This window comes from Ricinus communis, chromosome 1 (assembly GCF_019578655.1).
Source record: "Ricinus communis isolate WT05 ecotype wild-type chromosome 1, ASM1957865v1, whole genome shotgun sequence".
In the NCBI taxonomy this organism is placed as follows: Eukaryota; Viridiplantae; Streptophyta; class Magnoliopsida; order Malpighiales; family Euphorbiaceae; genus Ricinus; species Ricinus communis.
The window spans coordinates 16,673,513-16,684,195 of NC_063256.1; the positions used below are offsets into that span (position 1 = coordinate 16,673,513).

At 34.4% G+C, this 10,683-nt stretch overlaps 1 protein-coding gene across 1 annotated transcript; it reads left to right on the forward strand.

Moving 5' to 3' along the window:
• Positions 1–520: 520 nt before the first annotated feature.
• On the forward strand, positions 521–3,660 carry LOC125369781 (probable terpene synthase 6). The gene is made up of 4 exons (XM_048372940.1): positions 521–703; positions 1,138–1,185; positions 2,292–2,524; positions 3,037–3,660. The coding sequence occupies exons 1-4, from the start codon at positions 521–523 to the stop codon at positions 3,230–3,232; spliced, it is 660 nt and encodes a 219-aa protein (XP_048228897.1). The 3' UTR covers positions 3,233–3,660.
• Positions 3,661–10,683: the final 7,023 nt, after the last annotated feature.

The following is a 10,683-nucleotide window of genomic DNA, read 5'->3' on the forward strand; positions in this document are numbered from 1 at the left end:
TAGTTTGGTCTTCTCTATTTTTATTCTTACTTGTTTTCCTTGAATTTTGTGTTTACTGTGAGATTTAGTTCTCATAAGCATAATTTTCCTGATGAGCTGATGGCCATGATTGTCATGGGCACTTTTTTGTTCTGTTTTATCAATTCTCAACTTGTTTTTATCATCAGAAGTTAATGCAATCTGTAATTTCATCTGCTTTTTATCTGTTCTTAATGCATTTGCATTCATTTGCTTTGTAAAAGCTAAAGAAGATTGCTATGCACCTTGAATCAAAGATACTGTCAAACACTTATTATTGTTTAAAGAGGAAAAAAGATTGCTGTATTTTTAGTTTTTTGATCTGATATATGCAAAGATTCTCTGTTATAATGTTTCTTCATTGAGGTTTAGATGAACCAACAAGTAAGAACATTGGCTCGAGTGTTTAACTCTGTATGAGTTCAATTTAGCAACTCAGTAGCCACAAAGATGTTGCCATAAAATATTATTAGGGTAGCCACAAAGAAATTGCCACAAAGATATGCAAAGATTGATGAAGCTCGGCGTAAACATTGTCGTTGCAGGGCTCCAGAAAACTGCAATGTGTGCTATTAGGGTGGCACTTGCATTCTTGGTTATCCTTGCAGTTATTTCCCTTGATATAAGTGTCTTACTAGCTGCTCTTGCTGGATATTCAATTGGGTTCCTGATTTTTGGTAGCCAAGTTTTCAGACAACCAAATATTGAACCTCACCAAGATTCAACAGATCGCCATCTTTTGAACTGCTAATTGCAGGACCATGTTAACCATCTCCTGCTAGCTCTAGAGTTGAAATTATGGTTCCTGTTCATAATTATCTTCTTTTGAATCTGAGTATTGCTCTCGCAAGCTTGCATTTACATTTTGTATATAATTCTTTGTTATACTCCATATATCAATTTGTAGTGTGATGAGATCTTTTATGATAAGGTGCATGTTATGTTACATATGCAAAGTGGAGCTGTAGCTTTTAGAATTACTAGTTAACTTTTAGTATTCATCAAAACTAAAATTAGACTGTTGTATATATAGATGAGCATGTATCTTAGTTAAGATCTGAAGAAAGACAGCATTTCACTTTGCAGGTAAAATTAATGTTTTCTTTGGTCTCTCCGCAGGTTGTGAAGACAGTTTATGCATCAACAAGTCGTGTGCATTTCACAGTGGTATGATATTTTTCTTCCTTTGATTATTGTTTAATTTTAATTTATGCAAGAATGAACTGAAATAAATAATTGGTCTAGAATACAACATCATCAATGGAAGAGAGGTAGAAAACTGTCCTAGAATACTTAAATAAGTATTAACTAAAATTATAATTTCATTTTCATATTTTAAGACCTGCTTTTATTTGAAAAATAACTGATAAATCTAGCATATACAAATAGATGAAAAAGTTATTTTAAAATTAATTTCAGGTCACATCTCATACAACTGAAAATTAAGGTTTGACATTTTTTCTTGAAAAAAGAATTACAAGTTTAAATGTAACTTATCAGATTGATTAAATAACTATTATTTAATCATTAAATCACTTAATTCGATATATTTAATACTTTGCTATTAACTTCTAAAGTTTTAGCTATTTAACATGTTCTTAAAGTTTTTTAAAGCTTAAATAATTTTGAAAGAATCAGAAACAACAATTACATGAAAATAATGATTCTCATAAATACCTAAAAGATAAAAATAATATTTAATATCTAATTACAATGTTCTTGACTGTAAAATTGTTAGATGATTGTGATATTGGAGAGTATAGGATCTTTAATTCGTCAGCAATAATTTTAAAATATATTATTTATTATAAAGTTTTAGAATTTGAACTTGTTCAATTGAAGTTTTAGGTTTAAAATTTTAATTTATCATCTAAGTGTTTTAAATTAATTAAAAATTTTAAACAGATTTATATCTCCACTTAATTAATATTTTAAGTTGGAATGCTTCCTCATTTCTAACCAAAAAGAAAATTTTAAATATATGCTATATTGTAAAAAAAACTGTTTTTCACTTGTTTCAATATTATCTATACTACACATGCAAATTCCTATTTGGACGGAGGCTTATTAAGAAGGCATCTGTGTTTGTACATGGTGGTGATGCCGCTGATTTCGAAATAAAAAAGACAAGAATCAAGAGTATAGTGTTTAAGGAGATTAGATAGAAAAGTGAAAGTTAGGACATGGAAACTGTAAAGGTTTTCCAGAACCATATGAAGAAGATGGTTTGCACAAATTTTTATGGTGTTAGTAGAAATAAAAGGAATGGATAGGTTAGAGAAAGAGAAAGCTTATTAGCAGTAACATGTAAATGTGGGACCATTCTATACATAAGGAATTCTCTGCTACGCCCTTATCATCAAGGCATAGAAAGGTTAGAGGCTAGGCAATACATCTGTTTCTATAGAAAAGATGAGTCTTGCAATGAAACTCTCCTTAAGTTTGCAAAGTTGGATTTTAATCGGTTACAATTATTGTACAAACAAGAGCTAGCCTCTCTCTCAAAGTAAACTTAATTTTATGAGTTTATATTTGAGACAGAAACATGGGTTACCTTTTTCTTTTTATTAATTAATTAGCTCCCAAAATGGATATATATTTAATACGCCAAATACATATTTATGCTTGTAAACTATAGTCACTCTCGATTTAATTTAACAGGCACATGGATTTACTTTTTTTTTTTAATAATTAAACATGTTTAACTTTTAATTTAATTTAATATACAACTAATTTTTATATTTTACTAACATTTAAATACTCTTATACAATACATGTAAACTTATTGAATAAAGACATACGTCAAGGAGTGTTAAAATATAATAAAAGAACAAGTTTATGTGTTTATTCAATTTTATCTGAACCTGACTAAATAGTCAAAGTTCATGAGCATAAATATGCATTTAGCATATTTATTATTTGAGATTGTAACTCTGCAACAAATTTTTCTTTTTTAAGATTTTGGAACAAGTGCATGCAATAACTTTTTATAATTGCTAATTTATTTGTACATTTCAGGTGGTGGAAAGACTTAAATCTGGCTGAAGAGCTCCCTTACATGAGAGATAGACTTGTGGAGACTTATCTTTGGGCAATCGGAAACCATTTTGAGCCTCAGTATGCCTTTTCTCGAGTGATGATCACTAAGTATACAGTAATGGTATCCGCAGTAGATGATACATATGATGCATATGGTACAATTGATGAACTCTAGTGTTTTACAAATGCATTCCTAAGGTACTATGACTTTGTTTTTATTAGCTAATAAATAATATTTATGTTATTAGCTTATTGATAATATTTAAACTCAAAAAAAAAAAAAAACAATCAATATAAAGCTAGAAGTTGGCTCATATTATTTATAATATTAATAAGCTAAATCCAAAAAATAATTTGGTTCATATTTTTTATTTTAAATATCACATATTTATAAAGTGAAGGTCCTACCAGTACCTAATTTACCTATATAATACGTAGAAGTTTATCTAGAATAACCCTAATCTTATAATCAAATTACTAATCATGCAAAACATGTGAATAATAATTGTTTCTTTCATAAATTTGCAGAGGCGACTTTGATGCTATTGATGGAGTACTAGAATATATGAAAGTTCCTTACAAGGCCTTGTTGAAATTTTTTAATTAAATAGAGGCTGAGGGAAGGTCCTACCATACTTCTTTTGCTAGCGAAGCGGTAAGATTTATGTAGACATTGATAGTCTTTTCAAGCCTTCTTATGAACTAGGACTTCATTTGATATGTACTCAAGTGCAATTTCTTCTTATTTCTTTGTTTTCTTTTTGCATTCTTTTCTAATGCTCGCATAGTTCAAAGAACTGGTGAAAGCATATATCGTTGAGGCACAGTGGTTTAGTGATGGCTATGTGCCATTATTTGATGAATATATGCGCAATGGATTAATAACGAGCGGTTATAGAGTACTTCCAGCAGCATCTTTTATTGGAATGGAAAATACTGTAGGGGTCGAGGATTACAAGTGGGTGCTGCTATTCTTGAAAAGTCTTGCACGAATCGGCAATAGTAGCCTGCCAATCCTAGAAAACTGCAACCTTTTGTCACCGTAGTCGGTCTCTACCAATCAGTCACTGCATCCACTTTCTTGGGGTCCACTTGAATACTCTCTCTAGACACCACGTGACCTAGAAAAGCCACGCTCTCTAACCAAAAATCACACTTGGAAACTTAGCATACAACTAATGCTCCCTCAAGGTCTGAAGTACCATTCTAAAATGCCACGCATGCTCCTCTTCACTTTTGGAATACACCAAGATATCATTAATAAATACGATGATAAAGTGATCTAGGAATGACTTGAACACCTGATTCATTAGATCCATAAAGGCTGCAGGCGCATTAGTGAGTCCAAACGATATTACTAAGAACTCATAATGCCCATAATGCATCCTAAACACCATTTTTAGAATGTTCTCCTTATGAATTCTTTATTGGTGATACTCCGATCACAAATCAATCTTGGAAAAATATGCGGCACCTTGAAGCCGATCAAATAGATCATCAATATGAGGAAGTAGATACTTATTACGAATCGTCGCCTTATTCAACTGTCGGTAATCGATGCAAAGGCATAATATACCATTTTTCTTCTTCACAAACAGTATTGGAGTGCCCCATGGAGATGTACTGGGTCTAGTAAAGCCCTTATCCAAAAGGTTCTGTAATTGCTCCTTTAGCTCCTTTAACTCTACTGGTGCCATTCTGTAGGATGGATAGAAATGGGCGTTGTACCCGGTACCACATCAATGTAAAGCTCTATCTCTTTGTCAGGTGGTAATCCTGGCAACTCTTCTAGAAAAACATTGGGAAACTTGCAGACAACATGAACATCCTCAACTCTACCCTTTTCTATCAAAGTATCCCTAACCAAAGCCAGATATCCTTGACACCTAAGATGAAGCATCCGTTTAGCTGTAATGGCTGACACGAGATTCGATGGTGCAGGTATCAATTCACCTTTAAAATGAAACTCCGAGTCTCCCGAAATTTAAAAAGTCACTTGCTTTTCCTAACAGTCCAACATGGCATAATGCATAGCCAACCAGTCCATTCCTAAAATTACATCAAAGTCCATGACGTCCAACAAAATCAAATCGGCAATCAAATCTCGACCCTCAATAACACTAGACACGATTAAACATAACATAAGTCCATAAGGCGTCACTCAACGGTGTAGTAACTGAAATAGGAACCTGAAGTCTAATGATATGAATCAAGGCTGCCATGAGATTACATTGCAAAGGCATGAACCAAAAGGTCCAAAATGGAAATGCAACTCATGCATGAGAACAAGAGTCCAACCTTATAATGAAGCATTCAGTCCATTTTGAAGAATAAAAGCCATTCGGCTATGATTAGGCCTTTGGGCTTAATTCATATTTATATGGGTTCTTATCTTTTGGGTTTTAGTTTAAGTAATTGTTTTAGTTTTTCTTATTTAATTAAGGATTATTTTATTAGGTATGAGTTATATGTATTGTGTGTGGAGTTACAAATAGATGCACATAATTAATTGTCATTTGGGAGTTACAAAATGAGTGACATCAATGTAAAAACAACCACTTTTAATGAGCTTCAAGGGGAATTAAAGGGAAAAACATGGGGAAGCTCAAAAGACATCCATTTAGGTTTCTTTGTCTTGTTTTGGCTATAAATATCAAAGCCAGATCTATTTGTAAATATAGAATTGATAAATGATAATCTTTGTTTGCTCTTTGTGAGTTTTTTTGCTTAAGTTCTTGTATGAACTTTGAACTTATCAAACTATTTTTAGTTTATGGCGTTCTCTAACCAAAATCTTGTGTTTAATTTTTAACTTATCAAATCATACTTAGTTTGTGGCGTTTGGGGTTGAATTCAAGTGCTAGTTTCATTGTTGGAACTAGTTTTTCCTAACTTCACTTGAGGATATCCTTGGGTTTTCGAATCATCTTGATTGGAGGGTGTTTTCTTATATTCCATATGTATCATAACTCATTAGTTATTAGGATGTGTGGTTGCTAAGATGATGATTTCCTATCATTTGGTATTAGAGCTTGCTTCAAGTTGAGGTTTGCTTATCTTTGTGTTTTATGTGTTATTGAGGTTTCTCATCTTCTTCACTTTTTCTTTATTTGTGCTGAATTCTTTTTGTTTCAATTTTTTGTCCTTCTAAGTACTCTTTCTTTTCAAAGTTTACACCTTTGTGTTCATAAAGTAAAACTTCGTTGTCCCTTGCTAAAAAAAATTGCGTTGTTCATAATTTCTTTTCACTTGTGTTATTATCATTAAAAAAAATCAAAAGATCAAACAAAAAGAAAGTTTGGACGGCATAGAAGTTGCATTCTATTATTTTATTTTATTGCTTTCTTGTGTCTAGCTACTTTAAATTTGGCCTTACCTAACAACTTAATCTAGACCAACCTTTTTTTTCTTTACTCCATTGAATTGCCATAATCTGATTTGGTTTATTTAGGTGATTAGTTCATCTAAGAACCTAAAGCAAAAGCAAGAGAGGTAAAAGGCAATAGTGGTGAGACTAGCATCGAGAAAAGCCAAAACTTTGAGTGAAACACGAGTGGTGTGACATTTTAATTGAGAGAAACACGTGAGGGAGTGTTTTTGTGAGGCTATCCTAACTTGTTTTTCAGGTTTTTGTGCAATGTCAAAAGAACAAGTTTCAAGTAGTGTTGGAGCATCCATTGAGCAAATATGGTAAACAGGTTTTGTGCAGCTGCATTGAAGGAATTTTCTTATTTACCTGTAAACACTATGAGTGATTTGAGAGATTCCTGTGAGGCAATGGTTCTTAGTCTTTAATGCTGATTTGTTATGTAAGTTGTGTTTTGAGATGATATCATTCTTTCTTAAAGGTGTATAACTTGTTAGTTACTTGAGTTTCATTCTTTATATGTTGAATAGGGTTAAGTTGTGAACTTTAGCATGGATTCTGAGGGGTGATTGTTGTTTGTACATATATTGAGTTATTGATTGCTTGAGGACAAGCAAAAGCTTAAGTGTTGAGTGATTTAATAGGCATCATATTATACATATTTATATGCCCAATTGTTTACATTCTTGTGCATAATTATCTCATTTTATGCTAGAATCACCTGTCTTTTGGTTCGTTTCACGTTTTAGGTCATTATCAAAGAACATTATCAATAATCGAAGGAAATTGCGCAATTACGAACCAGAATCCATCAAATTAAGCAAGGACTAGCATTTTGAGGTTGAGCATGGCCTGGACTCCGGCCGTGCTGAATTGTCAAGTAACTACCCTTCAAGAATGCCATTTTGGCACGGTTTCCGTAGCCACCACGGCCTCCACCAGGGCCCGTGGTGGCTCAGCACCGGCTAGGGCACGGCCTGGAAAAGGTCAACAGAAGATGAATGCGTAGGTTCAGCACAGCCTGGACTCCGCCCGTGCTAATCACCACAGGCTTGACCACGACCGTGCTGAAGGGACTATATAGGCAAAAATGATTTAGTGAATTAGGGTTCGATTTTCTGACTTGATTTCCATTAAACGAACTTAAATCATTTATTTCCAAACCTTAATTCTCAACCTTGGGAGATCAATTTCATTAATTGAAGGAAGGATTACACTTGTTTCAACATCAAATTGAAGATCAAGACAAGATTTGGGAGCATTCAAGAGGCAAATTAGGGTTTGCTATTCTGAATTGGAAAATTAGGGTTTCTCATCCAATTTGAAGAAGAAGGGTGTACATGCCTTTTATTTACTTTTCTGATTCTATTCCTTATTTTGTGATGCTTATTAGTATGAGTAGCTAAATTGTTAAACCCAATTGGGGTTCCTATGTTGTTGGATTGATTTTAATGTTATGAGATTTTGATTGTCAATTCTTGATTCTTCTTGCTTTCATTATTAATGAGAAGTCACTTTATTCATGAGACGTTGTGAATTGTGGTATTAGATTGCTCTATGTAATTGAGAAATTCGTTTAGTAATCGGAAATTTAAATAGCAAGAACTGGTTAATAATCATTTAGAGATAAGGGTAATTGACTAGCCGAATTAAGAATTAACAAAGCTTAATAGAGGTGAGTTAAACCTTAATGCTAATTGGATAATCGAGCGTTAGGAAGAGATTCCAACTTTAGGTTATTAGGTTTAGGAATTCGGTTATCTCGAGAGGGAGACCGAATTCAGTTAAGACTTCGTCCACGGGTAATTGCAATTGATAATCAATTTAATCTCTATCTTCACTAAAATCCAATTAACTTAGGTCCCCTAGGGTTTGCTTTTTCCTTCGAGAGTTTTCTTTCAGATTATTTGACATTTAATTAATTGTTTGTTCATAATTAATCATAGCATAACACTTCATTGATTTATTTAGGTTAGATAACATAATACGCTACAGTAGATCTAGGTTCACCCTTTCCCGAGAATACGAACTTGATACTCACCATTTGTGCTAGTCTACATCGATAGGTTCACTGGCTTAGATTGTAGCTATGTAAATAGCCTATCAGTAGTCCAGCCAAATCAGGATGAGGCTTAGGAGACACCCGGTGCTGGTGAGTTCCAGTTGATGCATTTATGGCCGGTATGACTGGGATGCAAAGAGCTTTGGAATAACTATTGGTTCTTCAACAACAGTAGGCTGCTCAAGGTTCAGGGAGCCGCAGTAGTAGGTCCGATATCAAAAATCGGAACGAGGTTCCCGTGTCTGAGTATACTAAGCTAAAACCTTTGAAGATTGATGGGGTATCAAGAGACCCTTTGGACTTCTTAGATGAGGTTAAGAAGAGAGTATCCGACTTGCGGTGTTCAGAAAAAAGGACCATCGAAATGGCGAGTTTTTCTTTGAAGGGAATAACATCTCAATGGTTCAAAGATTATATTCATGCCTTTTTGGATGATATGACTCGGAGGCAGTTTAGAGATAGGTTCAAGGGGTATTTCATTTCCTTTAGTGTGAGGTAAGAGTACAATGAGAGATTTGAGAGGCTGATTAAGGGAAATCTGTTAGTGGCAGAGTACACTAGGCAGTTTATTTAGCTGAGCAGGTATGCGCCCTATCCTGTAGGGACTAAGGAGTTGAAGAACATCAAGTACATTTCAGGTCTTGGTCTAGAGTTTGTCTCCTTGTTTCAGTCTAGGAGGAACAGCTTCCTAGAGGTTATTAATATGGCTAGGCAGATGGAGATGACCCCACGGGGGTTTGGCCAGGGTACTGATGAAGGCAAGAAGAAGAAAACCAATATTGAGGGTTAAAGTAGTGCACAACCCACAGTGCAATTTTATAGTAGTGAAGGATACTCTGGGGTTTTAACCAGCAAGCCAAGAAGGATAGCCGAGGATTCAGGCCAGGACAGGCCTCTAGTTGCAGTGGACAAAGTTCTGGTTATAGTAGTTCTAGTTTTGGAGACGGTGCATGCTAGATGTGTGGCAGGACATATCAAGGACCGTGCCTAATGTATAGTGGAGCATGTTTTAGGTGTGATGAGATGGGTCATATGGCTCGAGCATGCCCTCGCTATTTTAGCCAACCAGCTGTTTCTTAGGGCTCATATGCTAGCGTAGCCTGACCAGCTTATTTTGCAGCTCTTAGTTATTCTCAAGGTGGATCTTAATTTGTCGGCCAGTAGGGCTATCGTTTCAGAGGCAGGCTATAAGAGGCAAATCAAGGAGCAGAGTTTAGAGCTAGGCTTGGGGCTCCTAGCAGTCAGGCGGTGAATAGGAAATGGGTGTTCACTCTCATCCACTAGGATGCCCGAGCCTCTAATGCTGTGGTGTCAAGTATTATTCTAGTATACTATTTTGAAGCTAGAGTTTTGGTAGACCTTGGGGCTACCTGATGTGTGCTACTCGTGTTAGCTACAATCTAAGGCAGTGTACCTATCGATGCAGTCTAGCACTAATGGCGAGTATCAAGGTCGTATTCCTCGGGAAAGTGAAAGCCCAGAGTTACTCCTTTGTTCTTTGTTATATTAACCTAAAATGGATGATGAATAAATTCTAAACTAACTATTAACTACAAGCTAAGTTCTAAGGGAGATGTAGGAGTAATTGATAAGTGAAATAATCAAGACAAGAAGACAAACCCAAAGGGAATCTAAACTAGTTGACAATCAAACAAAAGATAAAGGATCGGTGAGTCTAATTATGCTACCCGTGGATGAATTCTTAACCGAATTCGATTTCTCTCTCGAGATAACCAAATTCCTAAACCTAATAACCTAAAGTTGGAATCTCTTCCTAATGATTGATTCTTAAATTAGCATTAAGCTTTAATCCGCCTCTATTAAGCTTTGTTAATTCTTAATCCGGCTAGTTAATTATCCTTATCTCTAAGCGATTATTAACCAGTTCTTGTTATTCAAAGTTCCAATTGCCAAACGGATTTCTCAATCTCATAAAGCAATCTAAACATCATAATTCACAACGTCTCATGAATAATGCATAATCTTATTAATACTGAAAACAAGAAGAATATAAAACCAACTCAAACAATCCAACAATATAATATCAAACCAACATAGCAAAGAAATCCCAATGGATTTAATCAATTTAGCTAAACATGTTCATGTTTAAAACAATCTAGGAAATCAATTACAATGAAAGAATAATGAAAATAAAACATGTACACCCTTTTCTCTCGAATTGGATGAACACCTCCAA

Excerpts from the sequence above, each read along its gene's own strand:
- LOC125369781 (XM_048372940.1), top strand. The coding sequence starts at position 521 with ATGCAAAGATTGATGAAGCTCGGCGTAAACATTGTCGTTGCAGGGCTC. Across the intron at positions 704-1,137 it reads TCCTGATTTTTGGTAGCCAA|GTTGTGAAGACAGTTTATGC; the intron begins GTTTTCAGACAA and ends GTCTCTCCGCAG. Across the intron at positions 1,186-2,291 it reads GTCGTGTGCATTTCACAGTG|GTTAGAGAAAGAGAAAGCTT; the intron begins GTATGATATTTT and ends AGGAATGGATAG.